Source organism: Acyrthosiphon pisum, chromosome A1, assembly GCF_005508785.2.
Source record: "Acyrthosiphon pisum isolate AL4f chromosome A1, pea_aphid_22Mar2018_4r6ur, whole genome shotgun sequence".
In the NCBI taxonomy this organism is placed as follows: domain Eukaryota; kingdom Metazoa; phylum Arthropoda; class Insecta; order Hemiptera; family Aphididae; genus Acyrthosiphon; species Acyrthosiphon pisum.
This window is the reverse complement of record NC_042494.1, coordinates 147,539,621-147,556,341: the sequence shown is the minus strand read 5'-3', so window position 1 is coordinate 147,556,341 and position 16,721 is coordinate 147,539,621. Positions and strand designations below refer to the sequence as shown.

At 29.0% G+C, this 16,721-nt stretch overlaps 2 protein-coding genes across 2 annotated transcripts in view; both read right to left on the bottom strand.

Annotated features, from left to right (window-relative positions):
* The window catches only part of LOC100166286 (fatty acyl-CoA reductase wat), a 111,651-nt gene that overhangs the window by 73,969 nt on the left and 20,961 nt on the right, over nucleotides 1-16,721 (bottom strand). The gene's annotated exons all lie outside the window — the stretch shown is intronic.
* LOC100159797 (fatty acyl-CoA reductase wat) lies at nucleotides 241-7,634 on the bottom strand. The gene is made up of 8 exons (XM_001944324.5): nucleotides 6,996-7,634; nucleotides 5,082-5,330; nucleotides 2,726-2,874; nucleotides 2,534-2,643; nucleotides 2,246-2,447; nucleotides 1,604-1,846; nucleotides 1,264-1,521; nucleotides 241-622 (listed from the first exon to the last, which is right to left on the bottom strand). The coding sequence occupies exons 1-8, from the start codon at nucleotides 7,350-7,352 to the stop codon at nucleotides 532-534; spliced, it is 1,659 nt and encodes a 552-aa protein (XP_001944359.2). The 5' UTR covers nucleotides 7,353-7,634; the 3' UTR covers nucleotides 241-531.

The window sequence follows — 16,721 nt, the reverse complement described above, 5'->3', positions numbered from 1 at the left end:
ATTTTTTTAAAGTACGGTAAACGTGTTTATCAATAGAATTTCATAACTGGTATAGGCACATCTCATAGCGTCTTACACAAACCCCAGATCAAGGTGGTTCAGTTACACTATACGCACGCCGTATAGACAAATTATTTCGCAGTTACCTACTTGTTGCATTTTACCATTTTTGTATATTATGAAGAATAGATGTAGGTACAAAATACAATATACTAAATACAAAAATTAAAACAATACGTATATATATCATAACATTTTATTCTTTTTTATTTCATACTTTAAATAAACATATTGAACTAGCACGAATACATACAATATGTTGATACATTATTTGTTCAGTCTTGGATAGTACATTCAATCTACTAAAATTAACGTAAACAAAATGTTGATTTACAAATCAATCCCATGAGCTTTACCATATTATGTACATTTGATTTGTGTAACAATCAATCACAAATCATAAATAATTAAATATATAATATCTTAATAACGAAAATATAAAAGACACGTCAACTTAAATAAAGAGAACGTCTAATTGAAGCACATTGTGACGATTAACCAGCAGATACGTATAAATACTATTGCCATAATTGTTTTTAATATTAAGTGTGCTTTGCGTAATCTAAAACAAAATACAAACCATGAAATTATTAATTATTGATATTTTATTAAGAATAAAACTAAGAAATATATTTTTTAATATATTTCGGTAATACGTATGAATATTATATTACATAAATAAAGTATAAACTGTGTATAAGGTTATGCTAAGTTGTTGACATTTCTAATGCAAGTAATAAAATCTTTCTATTTTATAGAATAATAATATTGTAGATAAAAGATAAGTATTGCTGCTATAAAAATATTTTATTAATGATCAACAATTTAGTACGAACACAGTACTTTAATATAAAAATAGGAATAAACAATAACTGATTAGCTACTTTAAGTTCTAGCGAATTGATGTTTCATTCATAAGTCAGATAGTAATTATTGCCAATTGGTCAAAAAGTATAGTAGGTACTAGGTAGGTACTTAAGAGTACTTAAGTACTACCTACTTTAGTACTACCGTAATTACTATACAATTTAAACACATTAAAGATTTACGCGTTAGACTGATTTGTTTATGAATTAACTTTAGTAAAAATTGCCGCATCATTCAAGATAAACATATTTATAAATATATTTTAGGTATACAATTTTATTATTTGACCAACGCAATAATTTATTATTAGAATCATTAGTATATAAATCAACTTACTTTTCCCATTTGATTCTTGCATTTTTGATTGTATGTATGTCATCTTTCACCAAGTACAAACGCAGACCTATAGCACAAGCTCGAGCATAATAGTCCCAAGACATTTCTTTTATGTCGAAAAAGAATATCTTTTTGTCCAATTCTGACATTTCCTTCCACAGTGTACTGGTGTTATTATCAATGAATTCCCATTGATTATTTGCAAAGAAAGATAGTGCAGCGTTGGCTTTTTTCATTTTTTTATAAATATTAGTAAGCCTGTAGACATAAGTTATACACATTATAATATAATCAATGATATGTGAATATTTTCAATAAACGATTTTTGTTTTATTCTTACATTGGCTTCCTGCCGGTTATCTGGCACAAAAAGTCCAAAAAGTAACCGGGTATCGTATGAAATAATAAGAATAATAAGGAATATAGATAAGGATTGTTAGTGGGCATAAACGAGTAGTACCAAACTGCATTGATGGTAGGCCAGTTAGGGAGTCCGTATTTCTTGATGACGGCGAAGAAATTTTCTAAGCTAATAGGATTCTGCTTAGAGCTGACGTAGTTAAAAATAGGTGGATTTGATTCACTAAAAAAAACAAAACAAATATATTAAAAAATAAATTGATTTAATTTGCAAAATAAAATAAAGATTTTTTTAACCTTCAACCACGCGTGAATAAAAAAAATATGCATTTTCAAAAATCTCGAAACTCAACCAAATATAAATCCAATTATTTCCATTGCATTTTATTGCAAACAGTCTGACCACATCACTAACCAAAAAATCTTTTTCATATAATATGACATTTTACTTTGGCTATAAGAGTTCTTTTTTTTTTACGGGTATTGATTGGTGATGATTCTAATTCTTATTCACAAGTATGATAGACAAAATATTAAATCTATATTATTAAAGGCTTGGTTGTCAGTCAATGCTAAGTGCTAATAGGCAATAGCATCCTTACGATATTTATTGGAAACTTACATTGTTGGTGTAGTTTTGCTGACTTTATAAGCCGAGCATATCAGTGCATTAACAACCAAGTCTACTGGAACTAAGTCGACGACCTTGGTAACATCACAGTGATGTGTGTGAAGCACTCCGGCACCGACTCCCACGATCATACCAATGGGACCATAAACGTTATCGATCCAACCGCGAACAGGTTCATTATATGTCGAAATAACTGCAATAAAGTAATAATGTTCGAAGCATAAAATTTGTAAAAAAAAAAAAAATGTATATTAATTACGAATTATTCACAATACTAACCGACTGATGGTCTGAATATGCCAAGCGGTAGTCCGACAGCCTCATGTTTTGCTAAATCCTCTGCTAAAGCTTTCGTGAACGTATACGTGTTTGGCCAACCAGCAGTTAAGCTAAAAGTGTAAACATTTTTATTAAAAAAAATAATATGTTAAACAGTGTATTTTTGTATAGAATTAATAGTAGTTTACGTACCTGGGTGTGATATCTTCTAACTTTTTGTCGTTGTTGGCCGAAGTCACCAAGGATATCACTCCATTGTAATTATACGGTGCTTCGTAAAATTTTTCTTCGATTTTACTATGCACGCAATTGGCATACGCAGTCGACACGTACATACAAGCCTGTAAACACATTTATTTAAATTCAAAAAAATTAAATTGATTGCATTTTAATTTTAATATATTAAGTTAAAACAAATAAATAGTTTAACGGTTAAAACATTAAATATTGGAATAATTAGGTACCTAAAACCTATCAGTAAATTACAATATCAAGCGTTATTGTTAAATATAACTGGAATATTACTATGTTAAATATATACGGTCTGTAATTGTTAACAAGTAAATATAGGTATGTATAATAATAAGTATAATTTAAAACAATTTTTTTTTAATACAAACAATAATAAATTCTGAGAAAATAGACATGCATAATAAATGTTTTGTAAAATAACTAATAAATTGAGGTCTCAAAGCATGAATAAATAATAGACAATGAATATTGTATTTAATTACACTTGAATGTATATTATAATACAATAATGTATTCAAACATTGACATTTGAAAATATCAATAGGTACCTACTACCTAAACACTTTTCACTCGTTTTTATTATATAATTGGTACGTAGGTACAACCATATTATAACATTTTTGACAATTGTCGTTGTGTAGATTCGTTTTTTTTTTTTTCAATAAATATACACAACAGTGAATGTGTACAACAGATTCCTGGCAAAGGTATCGATATTGATAAAATTACCAGTTTAAATAAAATTTCAGCATCATAAATTCATAGAGCAGGAACTAAAACCAGTCTCAATCATGCGGTGTATTACATTTTTCTAAGAGGTGAAAACTGCCTACGATATGGTACAACTTGCTATTCAGTGTCATAACACGGCCTTCAGTGCAAAACATGACTGTAGAACTAGATTTTAAAGTTGCCCCTACGAACAAGTTAAATTTTTTACGGATATTCGTTCACGTACAAGTGCATTTTAGTTTATAAAACGAATAATCACATAATTAATAATGGTAAGAAATAACATATATATGTATATAAATATATATTCTGAGCTATATATTATAGGTATGATACTAAATTTTAACGTAAATGGAGAAAATTGTTCCAATGCGTCACGTTAGGTACAATCAAAATAATATGTACACTAAATTGGGATTTAGCTGCATATTAGACCGTCATCGTTACGTAACTGCAGGAAAGTAGTTTTGGGTGTATTGAGGGTATTTTTAAGACTTGATCTTGTTTACGAGGTTGAGTACCTTGAAGGCTCGAAATAAACTTATTGTTCGTAAATTATAATATTATTATGTCTTGTTCTTACTCCTCTACGGGTGTTTTTGGAAATTTCCCTACATCCTAACATTTTTTTTTTTCCAAATAAAAAGTTATTGCATCCCGACGGATACCTATACTCTGGTATACGTTCTTACTTTATAGTGTACATTTTTTATGAGCTATTTAGCTTTTAACAACTTGTTCACTTATGATCGTTTGCGGTTATCGCTAAACGCGCAATCGTTTGATCACGGCGATTTACTGATACCTATTTAATATTAATTACACGACGTAGAAGTGCATGGGTCTGAAAATTGGCATTTGAAGGTATCCGAAATGGTAAGTTTAGTAAAACGGGCGATTGTAAACTCGGCCCGAGGAAAAAAAATGTTCAAAAGGTCTATTGTAAACTCGGCCCCTGTTTTTTTTATGTAAAAATAATTTAGGTGTAAACTGGGCCCGGGGTTTTACAGGTAAAAATGATTGACGTGTAAACTCGGCCTGAATAAAAATATAATATGTATAATATTTTTGATAACAATTTAGAGGACACCATGTGGAGGTGATAATCATTATCCTCCAAAAATTATTTTCATATTTGTATTCATAGTATGAAGTTCGTTATATAAATGTAGAATTCACTAAAATTGTGAAAAAATCCACCTATTTTATTACCTAAAATTTCCGGGCCGAGTTTACAACAAAAAAGGTAACCGCGGGCCCAGTTTACATTTGCCTAGTAAAACATATTAAATAAGGTATAGTAAATAGATGGCAGTTAAAAAAATATATAAATCACGGGCCGAGGATATCAACAGCCAAAACCTATCAGTGCGTCACCTGCACGTTCCAATAACGAACGGTCGCGTCATTGTACAATATTTTTTAACTTTTTTTTTAACATTACGTAACTCACCATTAATGTATATACCATTGTATTTTAATGATATTGACCCCTTTGAGCGTGTAAATGATAATGTCGTCTGGTACGTTTTTAATTATTAACAAGTGTTCAAATTATTGTTACCTTAAGTTTAGTCATTTCTTTAGCCAGGTTGATGATTTCCCTTGTACCAAGGACATTGATGTTGATCGCGGTGCGTATGTGTTCGTCGAACCTGATCGTAGCTGCAGCGTGGAATACGATATTGACATTTTCAGCCAATGTCTGTCTATCGCGGGGAGATATGCCTAATCCTGGCAAAGATGCATCGCCAGCGATCGCAGATATCTTGTGATAGAACTTCGGCCTCTCGTGTTTCAATCGCATGAACAACTAAAGTATCAACACGAATGAAAATATGGTTTGAAATGAAACGTACAGAATAGTTACTTTGGTTTCCAAAAAAACAAAAAAAATGTATTCAGTAGAATATCGATAAGACGGATTTTAGTGATTTACGAATACATTTTACACTGCTAAAACTGATTATTTATAGTATGTTATTAACATATTATTATTGTGATGACATATTTTCTTGTAAATTGTAATCATTAAAGTACAATAATATATTTGATAATATTTAATATAATATATTAATGAAACAATAAGGGTCATCCGATGAATTATTAATCATTAATTTTGTCGTTTCTACATGAAAAATAAAATTAAACGTGCAAACTACTGCGACATCGATGTGTGTGTACAATAATAACGAAGTATCAATGACCCCATTTAGAAAAAAATCTATATGCATTGTAAGTGCTCACTTCTTTGAGTCACGTATTTTATTACAACTGATGTATTCATAAATAATATTATGGTATGTTAATATCATAAAATGTGTTTGCAGTGTATTTCAAAAAATAAAATAAAATTTTTAAATTATAGTTCTTAGCCATTTTGATGACAGCATGCGTCATTTTTTTTTCAAAATAACAATTTAACATTTTCTGAAAATTAATACAAGAAGTGCCTAAATGTCTTGCAATTTATTGCTAATTACACAATGGATAGCTCAACATTTGTTACCTAACAAAAGAGTTGTGTTTTTGGCACGGATAAAGTTGGTTTTTACTAACCATTAAAAACCTTGAAATAAAGTACCTATTTTTCTTTTGGTTCATAAGTTCTTTAGTATCAGAAGTATCAAGGAAGGTAGTACCTAAAATAAAACCAGTCTGTCTTTGTAATTTACGGAAACACTGTTTTATGTTGTTTACAAAAGAAAAACTAGTTTATATACAATATGTTTAATGTCCTAAATAGTGTAAATTCTTCGTTTTTAAAATTACATTAGTACTGCCTATTTGAACGCAATCCCTTAAATTGTCTTAAACATAAAATTGATATACACTTACACATATTTTTAAAAATACAATTTTTCAACAAAATAAACTTGAATACAATGCGTATAACAAGCATTTATAGAAAATCAAAATGGTTCTTTTAATTCATTCAAACATAAATGAGTACCTAATTTCCATTTAATGAGATACAATTTCTTGTGTAAAAAAAAGTATGAGTATAAATTGACTCTAAATTAATTTTTTTTTTTGTAACTTGTCAAATAGGTGCCTGATATAAATTCATATAATCATTTCTTTTAATTAAACAGACATAACCAAATTAGTGTATGCAAATGAAGTTATTGTTTCTTACCGAAAACTATTATAATATCATCAAACGTATATTGCCATATACATTACTCTTAATTTCCTATACTAAAGGTATCTATTATTTATTCAATAAAACACGTCTTGTTACAATACCTAATGAATGTATACGCACGATGATTAGAATAGGTAATCTGTTGACAATTTATTTTCTATGATCGTTTAGTGTTTTATTTTTAGAGTTATATATTAATTGTTAAACTCGAGTTTAACGTTTAAAAAGTAGTATTCAATTGAAAAAATGAAAAATAAACCCCAGTAACTATGCTCGGTTAATTCAAAAAGGTATTTTTAATTAAAAACGTGATAAACAAAATTGTCTTACCCTATCATCAAATATGGCATCAATACGTTCATTAACATCTTTGCCTTTCTTATTCCTAATCAACAGGTAGATATGCTTGAGATGTGGGCAGGATCTACTGAGCTTTTCGATGAGCATCTTTCCCATAAATCCAGTGCCACCGGTGATGAAAATAGAGGTATCTCTATAGAACTCCTGCACATCTGATCTCGGCAGCTTGTCGGTTTCCTCTAAGGTCAAAGGATTGTCAAAACTCAGTTCACCTACCAGTTGCAACGGGTTCAACGGAAAATCGTCGGTCACAATTTCCTTTATAATTTCGTCATAAGATTTTTTGGATTTCTTGAATTCGTTTTTTCGATGTAGATCTAACGCCATTTTTTCTGTATGGGTATAAACAAATTTGGGGTTTTTTTTAATATTACGATAATCAAGTGATTTCACGTTTTCATCCAACTCTAACAATATGTTAATACAATGATCTAAAACGATTCACTAAAAAAACTTAAGTAACCGAACTTTGAGTAAAAAAGGTATTTATAATAAAAAAAACTCAACTACAGTTTACTTGTGAAAAAAAAAATATCACACTGCACAACCGTAAAGGTCTGAGCACTTGTGTATACTTTGGACTACGAGTAACGTCTGAAAACAATTCTCGCGTGCGTGCTCGTCTACATATTATTTATTTTTGGCCTTGAGTTACGCGCCAATGTTCCTATTGGAGATCGTTGGCCGTGGGACGACTTCCTAATCCTCACATTCAGTACAACTGGCTTACTCGGCCAAGGTAATTTTTAGTATGAATTTGGATATTTTTTTTCGAGATCACAAACGCAAAACCGACCATTAACACACTGCAGTAGTAGGCGGGTGTGTTATTGTCCCTTATCAATATTTGTCATGATTATTTTTATACAACAGTTCACTTTATATGTAGTTAACAAGTAATTTTTCAAAATAAAATTAAAAATAATTACCTATTTACCTTTATAGATTAATTTATGACAAAAATTAAATAAACAACACATTTTGATTTCTTTCTTAATTTTAATAGGTACATATATTATACACATATAATTCATTTAAATAAATAGAAATTATTTTTAGTAAACGTAATATAACAAAATAAATATATACCTATATAATATTTATAATTATAATTTCCTAATTTGTATAATTGAGATAAATACTGAAAACGATGGACTTATACTTTACTTATGTGCTTTGAATTATATCACAAGATCCAAATTCGTATTTTCAGTTCCTATACATATACTTCTAATTTGTTTTTAGATAAAAAATACCTTACACAAAAATTCAAATCATCAAAATAAATGCACAATGACTGACTAAAGATTATCGACCAAATTTTAAAAATCGTAACTTCGAAATAATTAAAAAAATCGGTGAAGTCGCTCTGACGACTGTTGAGTGTAGGTACCCTATAATGAGTAGGTCATTATAACGGATGTGTTAAATTTAAATTCGATTATAAATTATGTTTTCGAAAAACTATTCTAAGAGTCAGCAGTGTCAGACTTATAATTAATCATTTTTTATATTATAATTAATTTATATAACCTTTCGGTATAGTAATTAATTTTTCTACTAGTTATACAAAAGGTTAGTTACTTCAAGTATAATTTTGCAAAAACTTATATAACATAATATATTATACTAAACTTAATTTTTTTATTGTTGTTTATAATATGTTATTTTTTAAACTTATTGTACCTCACTACTTATTGTATTCAAAAAGCTGTAGGTATGGCGTTATTTTGAATAAATATGAAATATAATTGTTATACATTTTTAACTTATAACTCAATATACTGACGTTAAACTGTTAAAATAATATTATGTTGGCAAATTATTCAATAATTATAAAAAAAAATATTTGAATAATTTTTTATTCAAATAATATTGTTTTCAAATTATTCGAATAATGATCTAGATAAAATTTTGTCCAACTGTGTTACGCGTATTCAGTATCCAAATTTTAAATTTTAAAAATGCTGTGCAGGATACCATACTACAATAATATAAGAACTTATTTAACTACCACATTATTTTTACATAAATTGAAATTTGTATGCACATATTTTTTTTTTAATAAAAATTATTTCCTTGAAACGTTGAAATGACTGAAAATAATTTTATTTTTTTAATACTCACGATGTTTAAACGGGTTTATTAAGCTGATCGATTTTAAATTTTATGATAATAATAATTATTAATACATTATAATATATAATAAATTGTATATAATATTATTATTTCGTTTATTTTTCCACTTCAGAAACATAAACTACCAAAACTTTTAAATACAATGTATGAAATTGAATATTGTTAAGTATAATATATTCTTATGACTAATCATGATTCTATGGACAGGAAATAATAAGTATTAATCAATATATATATATTCTTGTTTTGATTTTATTTTGGTATCTTATCATTGCAGCATGAATAATGAGTTATTGTCGTTATTGAGTTGTCACTTGTCACAACAAGTTCCACTCAGATTCAGCGAAGATAGAATTAAAATTAATATTTATTTTATCGTTAATAATGTGAAATATAATAAAGAATAACCAGTACTTTGATTGGGGAAAAAAATAGGAGGGAGTTAAAAAATTGTAGAGAAAAAAATGCGTACCTGAATATTTAAATGTCTTATTGATTACTATATAATTAAAGGGATCTGAATAAAAACTAAACAATTCCATTTTTCAAAACTTTTCAGAAAATATAAAAAACAATTTTAATTGTTGTAACTATCCTGTATTTTGTCCAGAACTTAGTATTCTATAATTGTATTCATTAAAATATTATCTTAGAGCTAGTTATCTGGTTTTCTACCATAAAGTAAAAAACTAGACAGCTCCAGCCAGTGGTGTGGACACGATTTCTAAAGGGGGATAAAAAAAATAAAACGACATAACTAAATGGGAAGGGAAAATTGGAAAATCCCCTACCTTCTCAAAACTTTTTACTTAGGTAGTAAAACATTTAACAATAAGGAACAATGAACATAATTTGAACTGATTCAAAATTCACATCAAACACAATATGGAAGATTATCCACTCCAAAGCCATTGGGAGGGGATCTGACCCCCACGCCCCCCTTTGTATACGCAACTGGCTCTAGCCCCAAGTATCTACGTTATATTTCCTATACAGATTTTTGGATCTGTTCTTGCAATATTATCTAAACAGGATTTTTGATGAAAATTGATTTTTCTTGTTTTTACACGGTCCCTTTCAAATAGAAGGCATAAACATTTTTTTAAGAAGAAGTGGGACTCTCATACCTGCACCCCCACCCTACACAATTAAAACACTTCTAATAATAACAATAAATAATAACAACCTGGTATTATATTTTAAATAACATTTAGTATTATAGCATGATATCTATAGTTACTTGTAACCTACTGTACAGCAGAGCGACATCCACTTACCCACCTTTTTTTGTTGTTGTTAAATTAGCTTAAAAAGTAAGTATAAATAGCGCAGAGTTCTTAGGAATTGTACCAGTTTTTAATCTTTATTAAAATTATAGAACACCTACTGAAATCCGTCGAAAAGTAAATAGGTAAGTACCTACGTGGTTGGGGCAAAAACAGTTTTTCGCCAAATCGGACGCATGTAAAATCCCGGAAAATATATTTATATATTTATTTTAATTTTGACAATATTCTGAGCTATTTAGGAGTGTTCGTGCCATGCGAAGTACTTTGTAGTAATGTTGTCGCAATATTTTAATTTAATAAAATAATCAATTAAATATATATGTATGTTACTTACCATGGAGCATTGGAATTTGGGGCGGGGCCGTTGCCCAAAATACGTTGCATTATATAATGAGATTCGGAATACATGCAGTCGGTCGACACTCTATTATTCGGTCAATCATCGCGGATAAACGCTGCAAACGGGCACCCTTGACGTCGGGAGGCGTACAGAGTACAGACGAGCTACTATAATCTCTCGCCGACTGCACCAGCCAGATCTATGTATTATATAGAACACGGGTCAGCATAGGCGCAATTTGGGGGTTCTTGAGGTGGCTTAGCAGTTTAGCACCCCCAAAATTCATATTTTAACAACTCCAAATTCTTGATATCATCATCGAATTATTGACTATAATATTGTGCCTTAGGTATTTGGATACAATTATTTCTAAACGCTCTGTCAAACAGAACGCGTTGTTCACGCACGTTCAAGTGGTAAATGGCTCGTCGGTGTGATGCTTTCACGCGCGTGAATAACACCGCGTTGTAACAAATTACAAAATCACACGACGAAAAAATAACGCTTTTTGTTAAACAGAGCCTTTAAGGCCCTATAATTTTCATAATAACAATAATACATAGTTACCTATCGGATTAATAATATAGATAAAAGTGTATTATGTTATAAGTAATTGTTTATATTATTAAGATTAATGCGAAGGTGTATTCTATTAAGTTGTTTGAATGGAGGGGGTGTGGGGGAAAAGCCCTCCCACTGATCACTGAATTTGACATAAATCTAGCACCCCCATACATTTAACCCAAATTGCACCAGCATAGGTCAGACTGGTCGTATAACACGCACCGGTTGCAATAAGGTACACGATAGTTACAAACTTGCTCAATCGAACCATTCTTGATGACTCGTGTATATTCCACGATAAGGAATACGTATTATGTCATAATGTCCTTTACACCGGTAATGACCATGAAGGCTAAGGATGAGCAATGACGACGCGTTCGGCGGCTCGTCTACTCCACACTGAGACCCGGGTCTTCACGCAGGCCGCAGGCCACACTTGACGTTGGTGTCATGTTCTGTTACTGACTCGGCTGGCGCCCTCCGTTCCGTCACAGAACACAGAACCAACCGCATTGTGTTCGAAAGTGGCCCCAGAATTCCAAAAACACTCACATTTTCATATTTGAAGCAAAATACATTGTTTCGAGATGTCACTGTAAAACGTGCTTCGGAAAAATAATTTAAATCTACAAAAAAGTACTTCGGAGAAGTAAAAAAAGCTTTCTGTGAGTAAGTTGAAGTGATTAGGAGAAAAAATAGAATTTTAATGTTAATAAAGAAGTGAAATCAATCTCAATATTCTGTACCAAAAAGGCCCATGGTTGATAAAATAGAATTTGGAGCTTAATAAAAAAATGAAATCAATACCCTAATTCTGTGCCGAAAAGGCACATTATTGAATAAGTTCCTGAATTTTGAGATTAATAAAGAAGTGAAATCAAACCCAAAATGCTGTGCCTAAACTTGAAAAAAAATATGAATTCACAAAAATTTCAAGATGTTTAACTGTACAAACATTGGAAAAAAAAATTAGCACAGAATCGCATATTAATGATGAAATTAGCCATAAATCGGAGATGTCGACTTGCTTACGAATTAATCTGTCTGACTCGAATGTTTGTTGACAATCTATAATTCGCGCTGTTCTGTGCTAATTTTTTCCGAAGTACTTTATTGTGGATTGTATTATATTCAATAGTTATAATAGTCGTTATTGCCTTATTCAAGTGTCAGAACTTACTCACCTAACTACAGACCTGTCTCGTCATTGCACAGAGACCAAATCGAGTCTTTATATTATATAATAATATATTTGAAACGTATTTACGATTCCATAACCAATACAAACATATTGTTATTAAACATTTTGTTTACCAGGAATATATATTATTTTGCTTCGTTATATTATCAGTAAACAAGTTAAATAAATATAAATATTTTTTTTGTTTTTTTGGCTTAGTGTAAGCATAATATGTATGCATTGTATAAGTGTGTATGCCGTAGACCGTAAGGGCTTGATCTAATGTTGTCGCGGTTAATGTTTACCAGGCCGTGGACTGTGGAGTTTGAGGTCTATATAAAAAACTATGCATGCTTAGGTCAACACAGTTCGTTCATATTTAACATTTAGGTATAATGAAGAAATTGTAATCAAAAACAAAGAAAAGTATTATCAATATCGAAGCGTTTTAAATTATTCGCAAACATAAATAGATTTTAGACATGCTAATTAATTTGTAAACATTTGTTCATTATTAAATGTTTTGTTAAAAATTATATAACATTATGAAGTAAATAAAGTAATTATGAAGTTAAATTAAGAATAATAAATTAAATTATCTATTATACAATTATACAAATATAATTATCTATTTTATATTTAATTATAAATGTATATACATTGAATGGTTTTGCCTTAATTCACTTTTTTACAACTTATTAAAAAATATCATAAATATGTATCGCGCAAGGAATATATTGCGAAAAAAATTTAATGGTAGGTACATGTATTTCAGTTGAATTTTAGTAAATCTAGTTAGATATTATGTACCTATGAAAGTGCTCAGTAAAAATCAATATTTAATCATAAATTATCCATTTCAGGAACCGATATTATACTAAGAATATTAAACTATCACTATACAATTTAAAAAAATATTACCTACTAATTAATGATTTAAACGAGTTTAAACTAAATGTTTTATTATTATATAACTAGTATTTAAAATAATATACGATATTAATAAAATATCAAGCAAAAATATTCTACAATGCAACTTACAATAAGTAAAATAAAATAAGTAAATAAAATTGACCCCCCCCCCTCCCCTATATTACTTATTGTATAAATGTATAACAGATTGTATATATATTCTTGTTTTCTAATAAAAAAGTAAAATGTAATATTATGTTGTAAGTTATTTTTATTGATGATAGCGATAGAATCAACGTTTAATGCGCTTTTAACAAAAATATGTTTTTGGGATGGGTACAGATATTTTTGTTACCTAACCGACGATTTTACGTACCTTACACTTTGTTTATCACCATAGAAATGAATAAAATGTAAAAATTCCCGCACTAGGTATATGATTAAGAAATAACATAACTGCCCGAAAGACTAGAATTTAGTCATCCATTCATACTCTTTATTCAAAATAATTTACTCATATTAATTATTATAGAACGTTTTTAACTCGACTTATATTACGTCAATATATAAGGACCGTATTAAAATCAATCAATTTTTAATTATATTTATTTTTGATTACAGAAGTTTAGTATAAAGATTTTATTGCGAAATAATTTAAATATTTGTATAACTTTAGTAAATCGACTACGAATTTATGTTTTACGTAAATCTTAACTTGATGAAGGCCTTTATTGTACGTAGGGAGAGTATCGTGGCTAAGACCTCTCAGATCATCTTTGAATATTTTTAAAAGTTCAAAGAATAAAATACATTTTTTTTTAGACAATATCAACACAAAGTGACAAAATAAAACATTTTATCAATTTTTCTTTTATACTGTACACGCTTTTTGGTAGGTAAGTACCATGTAGTTTATAACTACAGATTACTGTTTATTTTATATTTTAGAATATACGAGCTTTTAACTTCAGAAAACAGGTTATGTCACATTTCCTACACATATTGACGGTGATGCGTACTGATGTACGATACGTCAATACCGTATATTATAATGTCCATACAGTGGACAGGGGAACTTTTATCAGTTATTTATAGGTACATATTATTAATTATGATGGTATTGTTTTATTGAGCTTCCATGGTTCACATTTGGTTAATATTATGGTAGGACTAAATCTCGATATAACTGCGCCATCATGAATGACCTTGAAAAAATATTACAATTTGTCACAAACATCATTAATTGTTTTATCCAAACTATTATTTCCTTGATCCATTTGTAATTTGTTATTTTAGTAGGTAACGATCGATAATAATAACTTACGTCTACTACTTTAACCACAAATGGTGTAACGTGTTTTCTTGTTAACTCCGTCGTATATAATAACTATATAATAATTATAATAAACAATAATGCTTCAAGAGTATCACCAAAAACTGTATTTTTAAAAAAACCGTTCATGGATATCGATTTTTTTAATACCAGGCTCGGTTTTTTTATTTCGCAGTATTCCGCATAAGGTTGTCACGAAAATTCAAGAAAAATTTTAATTTTAAAAATTTTTTCTCACACAAAGATTTTGAGATTTACGGAGGAATTCAGAAATGTTGCTTTGTTATAAATAATTTCCATTTGTTACATCTTATAGATAGTAATAGTAGAAAAAATTAGAAAAAGTTCATATATTTTTTTTAAGTGGAGCGATGAATAATGTACTAATTTTACAATGATGTGTGGTTCTTATTTATTTTTTTTGTGCCTGTGTACACGATAAGAAGTCGAAATAATAATATGATTTTTCAACTTCAGTATCTTGTTTGATGGGAAAGTGAATCTAGTTGGTGCATTCGGGAGATCAAAATTTAAAATTCTCAGTAATTGTCAAAAGCGCTGGGGAAAAAAAATAAAGAAAAACAGGATTTTTTTACGCAAAATGTCGACAAAACCGATTTTGGTTTATGGTGTAACTCTGTAAAAAATAGCCGGGGATACATGCAATTTTCACTGAATGTTTATATTAGCAATTTCTATAAGCTATACATTTTTTCAAAATATTTTGACTTGTTTTGAGCTGTCTACGAACATTTTCAGTTTCCAATTGTTATAGTTTTTTTTTTCTATACATTTTAATAACATTTTATTCGTTGGGTCAAAAAGCTTGACAATTTAATACAAGTCTCCTGATATATTGTTACAATGGCAGTTTAAAAATATTTAAAATGCAATAAAGTTTGAATTTTGACAAAATACGTAACGTAAATGTGCAAGCTATTTTAAGCTAGAATTTCAAAAAAAAAATTTTTAGATTCTGAGTGGAACGATGAATGTATTGATTTTACAATCATGTGTGTTTTTTAATTTTTAATTTTTAATTTTTGTGTCTGTCATCACGGTTTGGGACAGTAAAACTGCTTCGATTTTCTTCAACAGTATCTTGTTTGATGGGAAAGTGAATCTAGTTGGTGCATTCGGAAGGTAAAAATTTGAAATTTCCAATGATTTTCAAAAGCGCCGTGAAAAACAAAAGAAAAATTAACGAAAAACTGGCATTTTTACGCAAAATCTGTTTTCGAGAAAATTGATTTTGGTTTTTGGTGTAACTTTAAAACGAATGACTGTAGATACATGAAATTTTTACTGGTTGTTTATATTTTCATTTTCTATACATGATAAATTTTTCAAAATATTTTGATTTGTTTTGAGCTGTTTACGGACAATTCCAGTTTCCAATTTAATTAGTTTTTAGATTCTGGGTGGAACGATGAATGTATTGATTTTACAATGATGTGTGTTTTTTTATTTATTTTTTTATTTTTTTTTTTTTTTTATTTTTATTTTATTTTTAATTTTTTTTTATTTTTGTGTCTGTCATCACGTTTTAGGACAGTAAAAGTGCTTAGATTTTCTTCAATAGTACCTTTTCTGATAGGAAAGTGAATCTAGTTGGTACTTTGGGGGGTCAAAAGTAAACATTTTCCAGTAGTTTTGAAAAGTACCGTGAAAAACAAATGGAAAATTAAGGAAAAAACGGGAATTTTTACGCAACATTGATTTTCGACAAAATCGATTTTGGTTTTTGGTGTAAGTCTAAAAAAAATGAAGGTAAATACATGAAATTTTGACTGAATGTTAATATAAGCGGTTTCTATACACCATACCGTTTTCAAAATATTTTGACTTATTTTAAGTTGTTTACAGACATTTTCAATTTCCAATCTTTTTAGTTTTTTTTTTTTTTAAAATCAATAACATTTTATTAATTCGTTAAAAA

What these genes read in the sequence shown, in the direction of transcription:
- LOC100159797 (XM_001944324.5), bottom strand. Translation starts at nt 7,352, where the DNA reads ATGGCGTTAGATCTACATCGAAAAAACGAATTCAAGAAATCCAAAAAA. An exon ending in TTAGAAGATATCACACCCAG is followed by an intron (nt 2,644 to 2,725) that starts GTACGTAAACTA and finishes TTACACTTTTAG; the next exon opens with CTTAACTGCTGGTTGGCCAA. An exon ending in GCAAGAATCAAATGGGAAAA is followed by an intron (nt 623 to 1,263) that starts GTAAGTTGATTT and finishes ATTTTGTTTTAG; the next exon opens with ATTACGCAAAGCACACTTAA.